At 39.1% G+C, this 21,520-nt stretch overlaps 1 protein-coding gene across 3 annotated transcripts in view; it reads right to left on the bottom strand.

The window, feature by feature from the left end:
* TMTC4 (transmembrane O-mannosyltransferase targeting cadherins 4) overlaps nucleotides 1-21,206 on the bottom strand; it is a 93,957-nt gene extending 72,751 nt beyond the window's left edge. The window contains exons 1-2 of one of the 3 annotated variants that reach the window (XM_072622035.1): nucleotides 21,024-21,206; nucleotides 9,108-9,323 (exon numbers count right to left, since the gene is read on the bottom strand). In XM_072622035.1, the coding sequence (XP_072478136.1) occupies nucleotides 9,108-9,323; nucleotides 21,024-21,131 (324 nt within the window). In that variant the 5' untranslated portion in view covers nucleotides 21,132-21,206. The remainder of the gene's footprint in view (nucleotides 1-9,107; nucleotides 9,324-21,023) is intronic. The other 2 variants (XM_072622034.1, XM_072622033.1) reach the window with 2 other exon arrangements.
* Between the last annotated feature and the right edge of the window lie 314 nt (nucleotides 21,207-21,520).

Below are 21,520 nucleotides of genomic sequence, written 5' to 3'. Positions count from 1 at the left end.
TGATCACCTAGTAAAGGGTGGGAACACTGCAACATCTCAGAATTCCTATTAATTCAATGTTAATCAGTCTTAATTTCAAACAGCTGATGGGGAAATATATTTCCCTGCTCTTGACAGAGTCAGTAGGTTACAAATGCAACAATCACATACAATTTCAGGGATGGCTGCTGTGTTAGTTTTGTCTATCTGCTTGCTTGAAGATTCTACGGGAGAGGAAGGTTACTGGGAGGTAAGTGATGTTTCAAAAAAAGCATCAATAAAACATTAAAAAGAAAAGAAGCCTAATTCATTTTGCAATATGCCACTCAGTAACCATAAGACATTACAATAATTAACCACTAATGCTGCTTCATACCTGACATGTTCCCTTTGTGCAGAGAATACTTAATAGACTTCAGAGGGAATACTGAATACAGCAAAAGATACAGAAAAGGGAATCAGAATCTGACCCATCATATTTTTTTATTCCATCCTCAAAGGAAATAAGTAAGGATCTGCTGCATTCTTCTCATTACACAGCATCTGGAAAATGTGATGTGTTAGGACAGAAACTTAGCACTTCTGAAAGCTTGTAAAAAAATGTAGCCAGCTTTTCTGTCCATGTATTTTATATTAAGTACAAAGAAAACAATCTGCTGCTTTTCTATTCCCAGAGCAGGGAAACCACATTAGGCAAGAGAGGCAAACTAGTGATGAAAAATTAATGAATCCCCATGGGAAAGATTACTTAATTATAAGTTATTGATCACATCACTAAATATAACAACTAAGAATTTACTCTGGAAAAAGAATCAGAATTAAATACACAGATCCTTCAGGATAGGATCACGGGATTTGAAGCTGAGTAGAGAGTAGGGATCATCTTCAAACCCCACATTTTATAGATGATGAAAGTGAGACCCAAGGAGACTCAGTGACTTGTTCAAGCCATACATCCTGGCAGATGCAGGATTCAAACCCAGGCTATTTATCACCATATTCAGTGCTCTATCTCAATGTACTGTCCTAATAATCTAAGCAATGAATAGTAATCACTTAATTAAGTAAACTAACTCTCCCCATAAAAATCACAATGACACTTTTTTTAAAATTTCATTTTCATATAAATTTATTTATTTTCAGTTTGCAACATTTACTTCCACAAAATTTTGAATTTCAACCCCCCCCCCCCCACTTCCATCCCAGGACAGCGTGTATTCTGATTGCCCTTTCTTCCAATTTGCCCTTCCTTCTATCATCCCCCCATCCCTTATCCTCTTCCCCTCTATTTTCCTGTAAGGCAAGATAGATTTCTATACCCCATTGCCTATATATCTTATTTCTTAGTTGCATGTAAAAACAACCTCTAACATTCATTTTTAAAGCTTTGAGTTCCACATTCTCTTCCTTCCCCTTCCCCACCCTCATTGAGAAGGCAAACAATTCAAAAAAGGTTACACATGTGTGGTCATATAAAACACCTCCATAACAATGATGTTGTGAAAGACTATCTTGTCCTACCCTCCATATATTCAATTCTTTCCTTTGACCTATCCCTCTACCAAAGTGTTTGCTTCTGATTACCCCTTCCCCCAATCTGCCATCCCTTCTACTATCCCCTCTCTCTTATCCCCTTCACCCCTGCTTTCCTGTAGGTAAGATAAACTTCCATACCCAACAGAGTATGTATATTATTTCCTCCTGAAGCCATATCTGATGAAAGGAAGGCTCACTTATTCCCTCTCACATTCCCCTTCTTCCTCTCCACTGTAAAAGCTTTTTCTTGATTCTTTTATGTGAGATGATCTACTACATTCTGCCTCTCCCTTTGTCTTTCTCCTAGTGCATTCCTCTCAACTCTTAATTTTCTTTTTTAGATATCATCCTTCATATTCAACTCACCCTGTGCCCCCTCTCTCTCTTTGTACATACCTATATATACATACACACACATATATACACACATACATATACATACACAAGCATATATATGTATATATATATATACATACATATATGTATATGTTCCTTTTAACTATCCTAATACTGAGAAAGGTCTCATGAATTATAAACATCATCTTTCCATGTAGAAATGTAAACAGTTCAACTTTAGTAAGTCTCTTATGGTTTCTCTTTCCTGTTTACCTTTTCATGCTTCTCTTGATTCTTGTATTTGAAAGTCAAATTTTCTATTCAGCTCTGGTCTTTTCAACAAGAATACTTGAAAATTCTCTATTTCATTAAATTTCCATTTTTTTCCCTTGAAGTATTAGTTTCATTGGGTAGGTGATTCTTGGTTTTAATCCTATCTCCTTTAACCTCTGGAATATCATATTCCAAGCCCTTTGATCCCTTAGTGTAGCATCTGCTAAGTCCTGTGTTATCCTGATTGTGTTTCCACAATATTTGAATTGTTTCTTTCTGGCTGCTCGTAATATTTTCTCTGCAATTTGGCTACAACATTCCTAGGTATTTTCCTTCTGGGATCTCTTTCAGGAGGTGATTGGTGGATTCTTTCCATTTCTATTTCTACCCTCTGGTTCTAAAATATCAAGGCAGTTTTCCTTGATAATTTCTTAAAAGATGATGTCTAGGCTCTTTATTTGGTCATGGCTTTCAGGGAGTCCAATAATTTTCAAATTATCTCTCTTGGATCCATTTTCCAGGTCAGTTGTTTTTCCAATGAGATACTTCACAATGTCTTCTATTTTTTCATTTGTTTGGTTTGTTTTGTAATTTCTTGATTTCTCATAAAGTCATTAGCTTCCATTTGCTCTATTCTAATTTTTAAAGAATTATTTTTTCAGTGAGCTTTTGGACCTCTTTTTTTTTTTTTTCTATTTGGCCCATTCTGCTTTTTATTGCATTCATCTCCTCACTGGCTCTTTGGACCTTTTTTGCCATTTGGGTTAGTCTAATTTTAAAGCAGTTATTTTCTTCAGCATTTTTTGGGTTTCCTTTAGCAGGCTGTTGACTTGTTTTTCAGGATTTTCTTGCATTAATCTCATTTCTCTTCCCAATTTTTCCTCTACTTCTCTTACTTAATTTTCAAAATCCTTTTTGAGCTCTTCCATGGCCTGAAAGCAATTTATATTTTTCTTAGAGGTTTTGGATGCAGAAGCTTTGGCTTTGTTGTCTTCTTCTGGTTGTACGTTTTGATCTTCCTCATTGCCAATGACATAAGAAAATACCTCTTCACCGAGACAGTAAGAATCTGTTTCTTTTTCCCCTGTTTGCTTATTTTTCCAGTCAATTACTTGACTTTTGAGCCTTATTAAGTGGAGGGCTCCAGAAACAGCTCCCATTTTAACAGTGGCTGCTGCAGCACTGGGGCCAGAGCCAGGGCTAGGGCTGGAACATGCTTCCCTCTCAGCCAGGTGAGAGTTCCTTCCCACTGACCTTTGAAGCTATCTTTAGCATTTGTGGGTTGAAAAGTCTGAAATTCGCAGCCACCAGCGATTCAGTCCCCTAAGGCCTGTTCTTGCTCTGTCTGCACTGGCATGGCCCACGCTGAACTGCACTCTGCTCTCACCCTGGTATGAGAGACCCTTCCCATCAACCTTCCAGATTGTCTTGGGTTGGAAATTTGCTTCAGTCTGTCATTTTGTGGCTTCAGCTGTTAAGGAATTTGTTTAGAGTCATTTTTTACAGGTTTTTTTGAGTGTTTGAGGGGAGAGCTTCTTGGCTCTGCCCCACATTATGACATTTTTAAGAAGCATAAGATGATGAACTATACTCTTGATGTAAAAATATAAAAACCAAAGAAAAGGCCTAGATAAACTGAATGGATTAATCAGAATACAAATGAAATAGAAGAATAATGCAATGCAAAGAATTTAGTGTGGAATTAGGAGAACTATAGTCAACTGCTCCAGAGCACAGATCTCCTATTAGATAGTTTAGTCAAATTACTTAAACTTTCTGTGCCTTAGTTTCTGAATCTGTCAAGTGAGAATAATATATGCTGCTATCTATCTTATGTTAACAAAAATGTTGAGGCACTACAACGTTTTAGTTCTCAGGAAGGTACGAGTAAAAAAAGACACAGAAAGTATTATATATAGATTGACAAGTATGCATGACCAAAAAGACATGAAACATATGACAAAGTGTTGGAGATATTCCTATATCAAATAAAATCTTTGCTTTCTAGACAGAAAGAAAATAACGTTGCTTTCTGAGGACTTTAACCTGAGTAGAACTTTATTTTTTCCTTCTTTTTTTTTCACGACAAAGAAATGCTCTCATTCAGAAATTCTGCTACAAAGGACAGCTCTCTAGCGAGCAGGCCCATTAATGAAATAAGTACTCTGACACAGGAAAGGAAGTATGCAAAAAACTTGGTGCTCCACGACTGAGTCACAGCTCTTATTACCTTGTTTTCTATTCAATTAATAATGCAATTTATTTAAATCACATACATAATAATCTAAGGTCCATTTACTAAAAACATTTCATTAAAATGATTGCAATTTTCTATGTGAGTAAACTACTTCTCGAGGACAACATGTTTTCTTTAAAGTTTCTTCATTACTGATTGTTCAGCAGAACCAATTATGGGGGGGGAAGCTCATCCACAGAAGTTGTAGAAATTGTTTTAAAAATCACAAACCTGTATTTCATTCATTAATAGCCCCAAATCACACAATACTTTAAAGTTTCCTAAGCATGTAAGCATTTGTATTACAAATATATCTTATATGTGTGTGTGTGTGTAATGAGAATTCTTTCAAATAACCTGAAGTTCAAAAATTCTAAAGTGTAATCACTTTATAAATCAGCTAATGATGATGATGATGATGATGATAACAGCAGCTAGTATTTAGATAGCAGTTTAAGATTTCCCAGGCACTTTACATATATTATCTGGCGTCATTTTCACCACAACCCTGTGAGGTAGGTGCTGTTCTTATTCTCATCTTACAGATGAAGGAAGTCAGCATGAGAGAAGCTAAACGACTTGCCCAGGAGTTTTCTTCCAAGTGAATTCCAAGGTCAGCACTCTACCCACTGGACCACCTAGATTCCTCTTAACAGTAACAAAGAAAACCTCAAGTTCCTGTATAATTTTAAATGTAAAACAAAATGCTAAATCTGAAGAAATGTCAATCAGGGATTTTTTTTTTTTTAACAGAGGAAAATTAGTACGAATTCCTTTGCGGGTACACACATACTTAATAAACACTTGGTAACTGCTTGTTTGCTATGTTAAAGGGAGGGAATCTTCAATAAGAAAAGTATTTAAAGCTAGAGCTGATTATTTAATACTATCTTTGGTGACTCAATTTCAGTGCCACCAAGAACAATTGCTCCAGGGCCCTTATAAGCATGATAAACTGGCTTACATTAAAGTTGGTCAGAAATTGTTTTTAAGGATACATAATCTATACACTAATGTGGATTTACCTGAAAACAAAACTCAGTGGTCTACTTTACTTTAGTCATCAAATATGGGGGTATGTAGTTGAGAAAAGATTCTACATAGTCTACTTCTCCTATCTAAAAAGAAAATGAATACCTACGAATCTCTAAATATTTGATTAGCTGCAGTCTATACGCAGCAGGGTGCAATACTTGAAGAAAGGTCAATTTTTCTTCATAATGATTTATGTAAAAGATGTATTATGCCTGAGATTCCTGCTAACTCAACTGTCTCGAGGAAAAGCATCCTAGTGAACAAGAAAAAAACCAGCTCAACACTTTAAGGAAGCATCTGGAACACAGTCCTTAACACCAATAAAATCCAGTAACAGCCTGTTTCACATTAGGGTAGGCTTTGTGCCAATGAACAGGGTACCTTTCATTAAACAAGGAAGAAAGGGGGGCTAGCAAGTTAACAAAAGGGGCACAGTGTGGTGCCCTAAAAAACCCTGGCAAAACAATGCTCAGTAGATATACAAAACAACTTCACCTGCTGCATCTCACAAGAAAAAGAACTGAAAATACCTAGTTTAATAAAGCCAAGGAACATTTTGCCTTTTTTTTCTGTCTCTTGGCCAGTATTTTTTCTACCCTGGCACTTAGTTAATATTTTTTATGAGGTAGGCCTAATCACCAAAATCCATCCAAAAGAAAGAACAGAATTAAAAATAACATTTGATAATCAACTCTCTCCTAGTTTGCAAAAAAGCATTATATGTGAATAAGAGTGAGGTTATTTAAACAACTGATTTAATTTGATGTATTTGCCTGCAGCCACAATCTTAATTTTTCCTCCTCACTTCTTTTTTTAAATAAACTGAAGCAATAACATCTGTCAGTAACTGCTGAATGAATTAGAGGAAAATTACAATTGGACAAATTGTACCAAAAACAAACATCAACAATGGTGTAGTCTGTTATCTCTACTCACACTCCGAAGAAAGAAAGGAAAAAAAACTACATATTATTTCTTTCTAAACCACTAAATGCTGCAGCATCCACAATTTACTTTGTTTTCACCACTGTTTTCAAGAAGAGATATAGCAACTTGTGAAACATTTCAGGAATATAAAATTGACATTTATTTCCTACTTCAAAGAATTCCTCACCTTGGGTTTTTAATAAAATTCATTAAGTTTTTCAAGGGAATGCCACAAATGCATGTAGGCTTTCATAGCAAAGGTAGGTGAGAGTGTTTCTTAAGGTTTACCTTGTCAGTTTAAGACACAAATACTCTTCTGAGTACAGCTGGATTTAACAGAAATAATGTAGCCACAAGCAAAATTTATTGATGTTCAAAAGAGACTGGATTTTAAGTGCAGGTATTCTTTTCTAACTGTGTTCAAAGTCAATCTCTATTATTTCTATTTGGCTTTTCTATCTCCTTTTAATTTATTCTATTCCATTTTTTTTAACATTTTCCCTTTTCCTGATTCTCACTGGCAGGTGAGGAAATCCATCTCATGCCCAGCACCTGCTGACAAATAAAACTGATGAGGACTGTACACATGCAGCCAACTGGATTCTCCAGATACAGAACGTGTGGAAGTCATATAGTAAATAGACATGGCTCACTACATTCCCACTGGCAGCAGTCAGCACAGAATGTCCTGTTATCAACGACAGTAAGAGCCACATGGCCGTGCTTCCAGTTTTTCCCACTGTCACATCACTCTTCACCTAAAGGGAAGCACCTGAGTTGCTGCCACACCTGACCAGCAGCTGCGGAGACCAGAAGTAATGTCCTAGAAACCCAAGAGCTCACCTGGCTAACCCAGTCCTATGTTGTCTATGTGTCTCTCTACTCACCATCCACTTATCCATCCAGCCCCTACTTATCACCTTCTGTTTACAGGAAGTTCATAGCCCCAAGATGATCTTTCACACTTGGATGACTGTCACTGCTGGGAGCTCCCCTCCCTGCCTTCAATAGGCTTTGAATCTGTCTCTGTGGCATCCAAAAGCTTGCTTTTAGTTCCACTCCTGATGCAAAGTAGGACAAGCTTAATTCTCCTCTTACAGATGTCAACTATTCTAATATTTCAGGGAGGTCACCATTTTCCCCACAACTCTTTTTTCCCCCAAATTTTTCCACTGGAACAAATAAGGAAATTTGGAAAGTAGCAGGCTGTAAAGGTCTAAGGATGATGACTTGGTGATCTCTAGGGGCAGCTCTGAATCTATGATTCCATGACCCAAAGAGGAAAGCTAGATTTTTTTTTCTGCAGGGAACCTGCCCCTTGCCCCCCCACAAAGACCAACTTGATGATACAACATAAGGTCTCTTCTGGATTTAATCCTATGATCCAATAACTCCAGCAAAAGTGGAAGGAGTATCACACTTTGTGTTCTTACATTTTTATGCACAATCAAAAAGAAATTCAGAAACTGATGGGGGAAAAAATTCAATCACTGGAGAGAATATTTCCCATAAGAGTTGAAAATATATCAAACTGACAACTTTGATTACATTAAATTAAAAAGGGTTTGCACAAACAAAACCAATGTGATCAAGATTAGAATGAAAGCAAAAATGTGGGAAACAAATTTTGCCACAAGTATCTCTGATAAAGGCCTCATTTCTCACATATGTAGAGAACGTAGTCAAAGTTACAATAAAAGTGATTCTCCACTTGATAAAATGGTCAAAGGATATAAACAGGCAGTTTTTAGATGAAGAAATCAAAGTTATCTATAGTCATATGAAAAAATGCTCCAAATCATTATTGACTAGAGAAATAAAAATTAAAACAACTCTGAGGTTCCACCCCACACTTATCAGATTAGCTAATATGACAGAAAAAGAAAATAATAAATGTTGGAGGGGATATGAGAAAATTGGGACATTAATGAATTGCTGGTGGAGGTGCGAACTGATCCAACCATTCTGGAGGGCAATTTGGAATGATGCCCAAGGACTATAAAACTGTGCATACCCTTTGATCCAACAAAACCACTACTAGTTCCATATCCCAAAGAGATTTTTAAAAATGGGGCAAGAGGAGGACCTATTTGTACAAAAATATTTACTGCAGCTCTTTTTGTAGTGGCAAAGAACTGATAACTGAAGGGATGTCCATCAATTGGGGAATGGCTGAACAAGTTGTGGTATAGGATTGTGACAGAATATTATTGTGCTATAAGAAATGAGCAGATTGATTTCAGAAAAACCTAGAAAGACTTATACAAACCGATGCAAAGTGAAGTGAGCAGAACCAGAACATTGTACAGAGTAACAACAACACTGTATGATGATCAGCTCTGAAGGACTTAGCTATCCTCAGTAATACAATGATCCAAGAAAATTCCAAAGCACTCATGATAAAAAATACCATCCACTTTCAGAGGAAGAACTGATGGAGTCTAAATACAGATTGAAGCACATTGTTTTTCATTTTCTGTATTTTTTTCAGTTTTTTTCCTTTGGGTCTACATTAGACTAATATGGTAATGTTTTGCATGACTGAACATGTATAACCTATAACAAATTACTTACTGTCTCAGGGAGGGGGGAGATGAGGGAGAGAGATTTGGAACTAAAATTTTTTTTAAATGAAGGTCAAAAATTATTTTTACATATAACTGGAAAAGAATAAAAATATCATTTTATAAAGAAAAAGAAAATATGTCAAATTGAGAATGAGTATTGCATCTGGGGCCTCATTTGTTGGTTAACATCAGTTGAACGGTAACAATGAGACACAAACCTTATTGTTGACGATGGCTTCTGAGTCATCAAAGACAAAGTCTCCATCATAGCTGTGGGCAAAGCACACAAATGAAACAAATGCCACTAGAAGTTTTGCCCAGTAAGTGGGAATAATGGTTGTTGGTATGACATGATCCAAATTAACATCCACCTCAGCCATTTTGAAAAATGTTGGTTCCAAGGTTGATGCTCCAGCATTATGTTGATTAGAAATCTGTAAGACACATAAGAGGTATTTTAACAGATAAGAAATGCTACTGCTAAGTAAGTTCATACAAAGAAATATTTAAAAAATGTAAATATACAAAATGTCTATATTATGAGTATTTTTATAGTGAATACATTGGCAAGAAATCATATAAGATCCAATCAAAAAAATTCAATACTCACAATTTTAATCAACTGTTAAAGAATAACAGATGCATTATGACAAAGTTCTCTAACTAGTTTCAAAACAACCTAGCTACCTCTCTTCTAAGCCAACCATCTGAAGGTCCACATTTGTAAAATATTGAGCTAAGAGCTTTGTAAGAAAAAAACTATAAGATATGATCTCTGTTCTTAGCAAGAAAAATAAAAATTATTTATTTCTTAGAATTTTATTTAGAGATAGAAGGAACTTAAGGGTCATCAAGTCAAACATTCTAGGTTAAGCGATTTTTTCCAAGGTCACCTGGATAGTAAATAGTACAGCTGAAATTTGAACCCAAATTCTGACTCCAAATCCAGCACTCTTTCAACTCTATCGTGATACTTCAAGGACCCATCATTGTAATGGTATGAGTACTCCTACCACCAAAACAGATTCAAACCCCATTATGAATGAATAGATGGTAGAATCACACAAAAAGCTAAATAACAGAGAAGACAAATTACAGCTCAATATAAAAAGGTTGCAAGTAAGTGTATGATTAATTCCCAATTGAAGAGGTTGAATTGGTCTGGCAAGGCTTCATGGAAGGAGGCTATAAACTCAATCTTTGAAGGATTCATAGGTAGAGAAAAGGTGAGGACAATAGCATGCACTGAGAAACAAGGATACTGATCATCCAAAAAGGATGTTCCACATCCAACATAGCAGACACTCAATAACTACTGAATGAACGAAGATATGTGTCTGCGTGTGTATGTTTATGTGTGTGTGTATATATATATATATATATATATATGTATATATATATATATATATATATATGGGTATGCATAAATATGCACATATATGAAATACATACACTTCCACACATACATAGATATAAAATACAGCATTCACTACTGAAAATTAAAGATAAAAGTAGAGTACATCATTCCTATCATCAAGGAACTTGTAACCCAATTAGGGACACAAGATATATACATATAAAAAGATACCAATTTAAGATTAGTAAGTCCTGAAATAAATAGCATTATTCAAGTATTAGAGGAATTCAGATGTTGAAACTATGAATAGAGTACACAAAGAAGCTTTGGTAGGATTGGTGGGACTGGAGTTAGGTCTTAAAAGAAATATCAGATTTAAATTTGTACAGAGAAAAGAAAAAGGTATTCAACGTACAATAAGTGAGCAAAAGCAGGGGTAGAGAACGAGAATGATGTAGGACTCAGGTCTATGACTGATACCAATACAACTGAGGTTAAAAAGGTTTTTTTTATTTTGTTTTGGAGAGTAGGGAGGAAATAAGCTTGCCTTAGTATGGTGGGATAAAGTGATGGAAGACCTAGAATGCCATGCTGAAGTGCTTAGACTCACTCTAATAAATTAGAGAAAAACACTGTGAGTTCTGGGGCAAGGGAGATGACATTTCTTTCAAGGGGATTAACTTGGCAACAGTAAGAAGAAAGAGTTGAAAGAGAGAATGGAAACAAGAAGGTCAGTTAGGAAGCTATTATGGGCATACAGTAATGACAGCCTAGACTCTAATGGGGGCAGTGAGAATAGAAAGAAAAGGATAAGCAATCAACAAGCATTTACTAAATGTCTACATTGTGCCAGGGACTAAGCCAGGCACTGGGAACACTGACAAAAAAAATGAAACAATACTTGCCTTCAAGAAGCTTAATTATGTGGGGTAGACAGCATGAATTCATTTAAATATATGCAAAATAAAAATAGGATAACCTTAGAGGTAAAAAGCACTAGCCCTACAGGGCAAGGGGAGGGGGTATCAGGAAATGACAAATTTAGGAAGTGGCCCCTAATCTGAGCTTTGAAGGGAACTGGGGATTCTAGGAGACTAAGGTGGGAAGATGGGCTACGCCAAGCATGGTGGGGGGTAGATGTAGAACAGCTTGGAAAAAAACATGAACAAAGAAGATGGAGTATCATGTATGAAGAATGAAAAGGTCAGTTCGGCTAAACTAGAAGAGTGCATAAAGGGGAGTAAAACATAAGGTTGGTCAGAGCCACGCTGAGAAGAGCTTAAAATACCAATATAAGACAGACTGACAAATGAGTAGGTCTGGGAAAAAACTTATTAGTATAGTGATGGGGTCTAAAAACAATGTTATAAACCCAAACAGATAAAATATTGGTGATGTTTAATCTGTAACAAAGAACTAAGAGAAGACATGACAGTCAACAGGCTGTAGTGACAGGGTGGATGATGCTTTTGATCTAAAGGACAGAACAAGGACCAGTGAATAGATGCCACAAAGAGATTTTGTTTCAAAGTTAAGAGGGGAAAAAGAAATGACTAGGGCTACCTAAGAGGCAGATCATTCCCTATAACCACAGGTATTTTGGCAGTAGCTAGTAGGCATTCATGGACTGTTAGAGCCAGAATACTGGAGATCACCAAGGTCAACTCTCTCCTTTTACACATGAGGAAACCAAGTCCCAGAAAATTTAAGTGACTTGTCTAAGGACACATATCTAGTTAGATATACAGCTGAGACTAGAATTAAGAGATTCCAGTTCTTTGTAGTTCTTTTTCCACTGGGCTATATTGGAGAACAGAATCCTGCAATAGGTAAGAGGATAGAGTAAATGACCTTGAAGTCAAGTCTGCAATTCCATGATCTCCCACAGTGCATCTTAGAACTCTCATAAATGCCTCATATTCCCTTAGAGTTTAATCCAAATCAATATCAACTCAATACAAATTGTACCTATACCTTATTTCTTTTTTAGGTTCTGTCTTTGGATTTATCCACAATGAGATCAAGGGCAAGAATGGCTTACCATCTTCTCTTTCTTTTCTATGTGATGCTCCATAGAAGCTGTGAATGGTTCGGTAGAATAAGAGTTTCAGAAATGATTGCACTCAACAAAGGGACTTGACCCACATTCAGGTCTTTCTACTATAAGCTCTGAGCAGCTGAAGGAGGACCAGCACCTCCCTGCTTATTTTGAGAAGATAGCTTAGATCTGTTAAATCCTCATTTCCTATGCTAATTCTGCAAACTACAGAATGAGTCAACAAAGATCCAACAACACAAGACAGCTTTACTCTAGACATTTATTTTTTACTGAGCTCATTAATGGAGATCAAACAAGAGAGGAGACTCATCATCTGATAGTAACACCGTTCAATTCCTAGCAGCCTGAAAAGGTTTAGATTTACAACCTGGAGATGAAAGGCTTGGCTTTTCATTTACTGTCAATCCTCTGAACCATTCAGTCTGGTGTAGTGCACACTCTCTTAAGAGCTGCCAGGCAATACTCCAGCTACTATCTCTTCTTACCCCTTGCAATGAATGGGTAAATCATCTCTCAAGTATCCATACCACAGTTACAAATTCTGTGCAAGACTCTCCATGCCCATGGCATTGCACTTCAACTTACTGAAGTTATGCTTCCTTACACTATTAAAAGATCATATAATTAGTCAGTGTATACATTATTTAATATGTTAGAAAAATTAAAATTTAAGTTTTGACCTTAGATTCAAAAAATCACTAGGAAGGCTCTGAAACTATATTACTGTAGTATGGAAATAAAAAGCAAAGTATTGAGGTTAACATGCTAAGCTAGGTGATGCAGTGGATAAGTGTGCCAGGCCTGGAGCCAGGAAGACTCATCTTCCTGAGTTCAGAAATGGCCGCAGACAATTACTGTGTGACCCAGAGCAAGTCACTTACCCCTATTTGCTTCAGTTTCCTCATCTGTAAAATGAGCTGGAGAAGAAATGGCAAAGCACTCCAGTATCTTTGCTAAGAAAACCCCAAACGGGGTCAAGAGTCAGAAATGAAAAATGAATGAACAATAAAACTGAGGCCAACAATTATATAACTTGTAATAATAACAGTCCACATTTATGTGGTATAGTAGATAGAATGTTAGATTTGAAGTCAGGAAGACCTGAGTTCAATCCTGATTTAGTTACTTACTAGCTGTGTGATCTTGGGCAAATCACTGAAACCTGTCTGCCTCAGTTTTCTCATCTGTAAAACTGGGTCAATAATATTACCTACCTCATAGATTTGTTGTGAGGATCAAATAAGATGATATTTACCAAGCACCTTAGAACTTAAAGTTCTAAATAAATGCCAGCTGTCCTAATAATAATTATATAGCATTTCATTCTTTATGAAGCACTTTAGTCACAATTAGCCAGTTTGTTAGATGGTATAACTACTAAAAATTCCATTTTACAGATGAGAAAGCTGAGGTTCAAAGTCAAGGTACTTGTCACAAATGCATAAGGTGCAAGAGCCAGGACATGAAAATCAGGTCTTCTAATTTCACAACTGGTGTTCAATCTAATATACCCCATTTCCCAGTTAAGTGAAAAACTGAAAATAGTTACTTTAGCTACAGCATCTAACGGACTATTAAATAAATGTCAACATCATGTTATGATCAAGGAAAATGTTCTCTCATACAGAATGTTTTGGTCCTTAACTTCTGAAGACCATGGACACATCCATCTTTATTTCTCAAGGCATAGGATCAAGAAGTTGTTACTCCTCAAATTAATACAAAATAAATACATGTGGTGTCAGAATTGAAGGATGACTAACACGATGGCAACAAGCATTTGAAAGTGAATCATAAGAAACAAGTTATAATCACCATAATCTTTGAACACACAAGTGACAAATAAGTTTTTATGAAAAAATAGAATGTGCACATGTGGTAGTATGGTGTAGTGAACAGAGGGCTAGCCTGGAAGACTTAGGCTCAAGGCTGGCCTCTAACACAAATTAGCTGGGACTAGTAGGCAAGTTACATAACCTCTGCCAGCCTCAGTCCTCCCCTATGAAATGTGGATAATAATAGCACCCACCTCTGAGTGGTTGTGCAGTTCAGATGAGATAATGTATGTAATATAGCTAAGATAGTTATGGAGTTTCTTAGTGCCCTAAGAGGTTAAGTCACAGATGATTTACTGTTTACATCTGCGGAGGGAGTTTCTGCAATGAAACTCTCCACAACAGCGAAATCACAAGTACTGATTAACTGTACACACATACATAAATACACACATATCTATCCACATACATATCATGTGTGTATATATGTACCTATACACATACAAATATACACGTGTGTATACATACATGTGTGTATGTATAGATGCCTGTGTCTATATGTCTATCTATGTCTATGTGTGTACAGTGAGAGGGAGAGAGAGGCAGAGGGAGAGAGGCAGCTAGGTGGCTCAATCAATAGAGTGTTGGGCATGGAGTCAAGAAGACCCAAGTTCAAATCTGGCCTCAGACACTTAGTAGCTATAAGACCCTGGACAAGTCATTTAATCTCTGTTAGCCTTAATCTACTGGAGAAGGAAACAGCAAACCACTCCAGTATCTTTGCTAACAAAACCCTATGTACAGTATGATCCGTGGGGTCACAAGGAGTCAGACATGACTGAACAACAACAATATGTATATATACACATATAAATACATTAAACAGTCAAATATATCTTGGATGTATAGTGTGGAAAGGCCTAGAGGTGGGCCAAGAGTTCTTCCAAAGGGAAAGCTAAAATACCTAGTTCTTGTTTTAATTTTCCAAGGAATGATGAAGTCTTATAAGCAGCAAACTAAATCAGGAAGAAAAAGCGAAATGATAAAACTACATCACAGAAGAACAAATCAAATTAAAGCCACAACAACTACAGCATTATTATTAGAAATGGCATTTTAAAAGATGCACAAAACAAAAATGTAAATACAGTTCCTTTGTGATGGTTCCCACAATTAATGGTTAAAGGGTCAACATATGGCTTAAGAACATGAGAGAGGATGAAGCTATGTGCTTTGGTGGATAGAGTGCTTGATTTGGAATCAAGATTATGTGGGTTCCAATCGTGCCTCAGATATTGGGTATGTGACCTTAAGAAACTCACTTGTTTAGCCTCATTTTGCTCATCTGTGGAATGTGGAAAATAACAGCACTATCTTACAGAGTTGTGAGAATGAAATGAGATGATATACAGAAAGAAGCTAGGTAGTCCAGTGGATAAAGTTGGACTTGGAATCATGAAGATTTGAATTAACCTTTCCCAGCCTCAGCTTCCTTATTTGTAAAATGGGGATAATAATAGCACCTAAGTCACAGGGTTGTTACAGGGATCCAGTGAGATAACATATATAATCAGTGAGTTAGCAACTCAATGAATTAGTTTATGAAGTGCAGAGTACTGTACGACATGTTCAGGGATGGAGGATGGGGTCAGATACCATAAAAGAAGGGACATGATCTTTGTTTTCAGAGACCTCACTCTAACAGAGGAGAAAAATATACAACTAAAGCAACACATCAATAAATATTAATATACTATAAATTTAGTTTCCTTACACCTATAAAATGACAGCATTGGGCTAGATGGTCCCTAAAGTCCCTCCTAGTTCTAAACTGCTAAGCCTATGAATATAAAATATCAAGAAAATAAAGACCTCATCAGAAGTCAATTATAAAAGAGATCCCAAGAAAATGTTTTTGAGCTACATTTTTAAGGTGAGAGAATGTGACTTAAATTAAATAGGAAGAAAGATATTCTATGCAGAGAAATGACATGCAAAAACATGGAGGTAGGAATAAATACTCCATGTATGAGATAGTAAGGAATGTTAAGCTCAGCCAGAGGGGATTGTTAATAGAAGGGTAGGGAGCCATGCAAAGGCATGAAGATGGGAGAGTGCAAAGCTTATTCCAAGAGAAAGTGTACAGCATGGCAGGAGTGTTCTCTATATAACAGGGAATGATGTGATATAGGCTAGAAAGAAAGGGTGGCTCTAGATCACAGGTGTCAAACTCAAAGGTAGAAGTACCCAATAAAACCTGAACCAGATTAAAATGTAATTGGGAAATGTTTAATAAAATAAATTAAAATACAACACAGAATATTTCATTGGATCCTTACAACAACCATATAAATTAGCTGCTACTATTATCCCCATTTTACAAGTAAAGAAGCTGAGGCTGAGAGAGGTTATCTCAAATCTTCCTGATTTCAAGTCCAAAATATTCACTGGACTACCTGGCTTCTTTCTATATATCACCTCATTTTGCTATAAATACAGAGGAATGCTGATGGTGAGAGGAAAAAAAGAGCAGTTTTAGATTCTCCCTGCAAAGAGATTCAAGACTGATTCAAGCCTAGACCATGGAGAGCTACATTTTATACATTAGGTGTCCTATAAGTCATTATTGGAAAGTATGATAGAATAAATAGTATTAGGCAAAGTTATTTAGTAGTTACATACAAAATGATTTGGAAAATGGATAGAATAGTGAGGAAAGCATAGAGACCAGGCAGGAAGTAACTGTTAGAATAAAGTATGCAAGAATATGAAAAGAAGACTTGCCACAGAAAGAAAAAGGAATATTTAAAGGAATATCTAAAAAGTGCTTAGATCAGGGGAAAATAGCTCTGAAGAGGTTTGCGGTAGGTTTGGGGTGCTGGGACTCCAAGAATGACAAGACAGAGTCACCTGGAATGAATTCACACACTCAAGCAGTCTTTTAGTCAAGAGGCAGTTTATTATAATGCCAACAGATGTGGACAAAGTCCCATGGGGGAACTCGCACCCTAATGGGGGTAAATCTAGAACTTATATAGAAAAGGGGCATGAGAAAGGAATGCCAGTGATGCTAATTAGGTAATCTAAGGGTGCAGGTATCTTTGGGAGCTAAGGATGGGAAAGTGTAGGAAGTATACCAAACACTGAGAGAGTTGTCAGAGGCATGGACCATAGGGATCTGGTGCCAAGAGTCCCTGTGCCAGCCAGGGACAAAAATCTTTGGGTTAGGTATAGCTCTGTTCTGATAAGAGAATGTGTTCTGCAACAAAAGATAATTTTCTTACAGGACAGTGGCCTACTGAGAAATCAGGAGGCTTCCAAAGAATGATCTTAGGGCTGGGGCCTGAGCACCCCAACAGCTAGAAGGACCTCAGAGGTCATCTAGTCCAACCCCTTCATTTTACAAACAAGGAAGCTGAGGCCCAGGGAAGATAAGTGACATGCTCAAAGTTGCAAAGGCAGGAAATGTCTGAGGTAGGATCTGAACCCAGGTTCTCTGATTCCAGAGACAAGGATCAGGAGAAAGAGATAAGAATATGATTGTAGTTGGAATGAGAATTTAAGAAAAAATACAATAGGTTTAAGTGGCAGATTTGTAACAGTTCCTAATGTACAAGGTACAAATACAGAATCAGAGACAAAATGTATCTTTAAGCAATTTAGTTTGGCAAACATTATAATGTACCTATTCTACACAATGTACTGTGCTAGAGGAGACAAAGTTTAGATAATTTATTATCCATGCCCTCATGAAGCTTTCAGACTATTGAGGGAATAAACCACAGATAACTATGATAAACAACATTACATACTAATTAAAATTACAAAACAAAGTGCTCTTTGAGTTCTGCAAAGGAAAGTTGTTTCTGACTAGGTAGATTGGGGATTTCTGGGAGGTGGGTTGTTAGGGAAAACCTGGCATTTGAGTTGGTCTTTAAAATTCGGATAGGAATTCTGCTGGGAAGAAGGCTGCAGAGAATACAAAATGTAGGCAGAGGGATAACAGCATAAGTAAATTCATAGAGGTGGAAAAGTGAAGAGCTCATTCTAGGGAGAAAGACATGGCTGGAATGGTCTACACAAGAAGGGGACTAATGTGATATAAGGCTAAGAAAGGGTGGCTCTAGATCAGAGGTACCAAACTCAAGGGTAAAAGTATCCAGTGCAGCCTGAACCAGATTAAAATTAGGAAATGTTTAACAAAATAAACGAAAATGTAATACAACACCGAGAGAGTTAATTTGTGGTCTTCTAAGTTGATATGCTCCAGGAAGGATATGTTTCTATCTGAATTTGACATCACTGCTCTGGATCACTGAATGTCAAATTTGAACTGTCACTTAGCAGGCAAAAGGGAGTCACTAAGGATTTTTGAGCAGGAGTAACATTAGGAAAACAGAAGATTATCCTGGCAGTAGCATGAAGGAAGGGAATGGAAGCAGAAAGATAAGGAGGCTACTGTGGCGGCCTGGGTGGATAGTAATGAGGAGCTGTATTAATGAAAGATAAACGAAAAAAACTTATTATGTTCAAAACAGTGTAGTAAATACTAGAGATGCATAGAAAAAAGTGAGATAATTCCTTACTCTCAGAGTTCACATTCTAATGGGGGATTCAACACATAGATGTTTCATCTGCAAAGGTGATAGAAATGATAAGAGAGAAGGGCCTTATCCAAGAGATATTGCGGAGGTAATATTGACAGGATTAGATGACTAATTAGATATCAAGGTAAGAAAATGAGTAGATCAGATTATGACCATGAGAAGATTGAGTGAATGGTGGTAGTACCACAAATAGCAACAGTTAAATAAGAAAGAAACCTTTAAAATAGGGTTAAGGGGAAAGACAATGAGATCAGTTTGGGATACACTGAATTTAAGGGTGGGAGGAGATAGCCTATAGCTATGTAAGTCTGACACTCTGAAGGCAGGTCAGAATTCATGGCAAGGTCCTGAAGGTCTGCTGGGATTAAGGGTACAAATAGAAGAATGTGTTTTAATGAGTAATAGGGACAACTCTTCTTCTGCAACCAAAGTAAAGAGCAGATGACGTTGCTGAGAAGTTAATAGGAATTGAAGGGGAGTGGAGTTTTGACCTTCCATGAGAAATAGGAAGGCAAGTCATTTGTTATAAATAGGGTAGTGCTAGGGTTGAGGGGAAAGAGGAATGGGTTAGCCATTGTGCAAATCCAACAGCATTATGGACTGCTGGTAAATAGCTGCCAGAGGAAGAGCCATCAGAAATGGTCGTACTGAAGTGCATTCAAAGACAATGAAAGGCCCTGCAAAAACTGATCACTGTTCTAACCAAAGGGCAATCTGTTTGTGGTGTGAAAAGATCTTTTGGTGTTTGAGAGTCATCAAATTTATCCGCTGAAACAGAATATCACTCAATAAAATATTCTTCTAATATAATCACCGACTTCTATCATCTGTAAATAGAAGATCTGATCCAGGCTAATTTATGGCTCTTCATTAATTGGGTCAAATGGGCATCTTGAAGAACTGGCTTCTTGTATGGGTTATTTTGATCATCAGCTCTGTCAAATCTAGGGAAATTTCTATCTTGTCCTCCCTTCATCCAGCAGTGCTGAACAAAAAGCTACATTAAGAGAAGACATTTCTTTCTCTCCTAACTCACGGTTTTAAATTTAATCAAAAGAGGAATGCCACACTCAGTACGGGACTATATTATTTAACTATTCACAATGAAGCAGCTGCCCATAACTCAACTCTCCCAGAAAGTTTCCAGCTTCATAGTTTATGGCCATTTTCTCATGCCAGTTGGTTGGCATTATTTAACTACACTTCCATCAGCGACAAGGCAGGCAATGCTGCGGGTATAAGAATGGGATGCGCAAATGGAAAGGGAGAACTAGTCAGTCCACTAGTACACGTTTTTCAAGAAATTGAGTAGTTCATCTCATCTATCCACTCGAGGTCAGTGGGAAACGGAACAGCCCCACTCACTTTGACATTTTTTACGGCAAGACGGACAGTTCTCCATTGTCTTCTTATTACAAAGGCAAACAAAAGCAAAACAAAAAACCAACTACACCGCAACCCAACTGGAGCCATGCAGGGAATGCTGGACGTCGGGATGGTGGCAGCACCTGCTCTCCTTTTCAGAAAGTCCAAATCCACACCTACAACTCCCTGGTCTGGGAGCTCGGGGCACCCCGTGGGCTGCGCGCTCCTTTGTATTTATGGTTTGGGGTTTGTTTGGGTTTTCTGCCGGGGGCTGCTCTGCACCGCTTCCTCCCGCACACCCTAACCCATGGGCAATGGGCCAAGCACCCGGGCTTTATCTATCCCGAATTCTGCCAGCTCTCGGCTTGAACCGCTCCAGATAATGCAGCAGCTTGGGGGCATGGCCCAGGACCCCGGACAAGCAGGTGGCCGTGCCCGTCGGGGGAGAGGGGACGAGGCGGGACGGGGCGGGTCTTCTCCGGGGCTGTCCGGCTCCAAGGGGGAGGCGGGATGGGGCGGAAAGCTGGGTCCCTGTCCCTCGGAGGAGCCGGGCCGGAGCGCGGCGGGCAGAGCCTTCTTCCTTTGTCCCGGGGACCCGTGCCCCCTGCGCCGCTCAGCCCCGGGCGCCTTCGGGCGCTATCGCGGCGGGACCTCTGCGCCAAGCCGTGCCCAGGCTCCCCGGAGCTCGGGCCCCGCACCCCGGGGCGCCGGTGGGCGGCGAGGGCGCAGCGCCCCGCGGAATGGGTGAGCCCGTGCCCCCGCCCCGAGCCCTTCCCGAGGCCCCTCCGCAGCCCCGCAGGACGCAGCCCTCGACCCCTCCATCCCTCCCAGACTGGGGGGGGGGGGGGCCTGCGGGGCAGGAGCGCGGGGCTCCCCGTCCTTCCTCTCCTTCACCCCAACTCCTCCCCCTCCACGCATTCCCCGGAGGAGCCGCCGCCGCCACCAGCTCCGGGGGCCGCCCCGAGCGTTACCTGCAGCGAGCCGGAGCCAGGGCGGCATCTCCCTCCCGGGTGCGACAACTCCCGGCCGCTCTCCGCGCCCCGCAGCTGGGGAGGGGGGAGGGGCCGCTCGGTCGCCATCCCGCGCGCCGCTTCCCTCCCTCCCCCCGCCCCCCGCCGCGCGCTGCCGCCGCGAGTCCCTCCGCCGGCGCGCGGACACACGCATCCACACACGCCCACACCCTCTCTCCGCCTCCGTCCGGCCTCCTCCCCGTTCTGATTGGCTGCCGTGGCTTGTCAGTCCCGGGCCGCCGGACGGCTCATTGGCGAACACGCCGGTGACGTCATGGCAGAGGGAGTCGGGCCTAGGGGAGACGAGAGAGGGAGGGGACAGACTCTCTGGGAGGAAGAGGAGCGGGCGAAGCCACCTTGGGGAGCTGGGCTGAAGGGAGGGGCGGGGGGCGGGGAAGAGGAAAGAGCAGGCAAAAAAGAGAGTTCCTAGGCGCCGGGTAAGCGCGGGAGCCTGTAGA

The sequence above is a fragment of the Notamacropus eugenii genome, chromosome 6, assembly GCF_028372415.1.
Source record: "Notamacropus eugenii isolate mMacEug1 chromosome 6, mMacEug1.pri_v2, whole genome shotgun sequence".
In the NCBI taxonomy this organism is placed as follows: Eukaryota; Metazoa; Chordata; class Mammalia; order Diprotodontia; family Macropodidae; genus Notamacropus; species Notamacropus eugenii.
The sequence above is the reverse complement of the archived record's forward strand: the minus strand, read 5'-3'. Positions and strand labels throughout refer to the sequence as shown.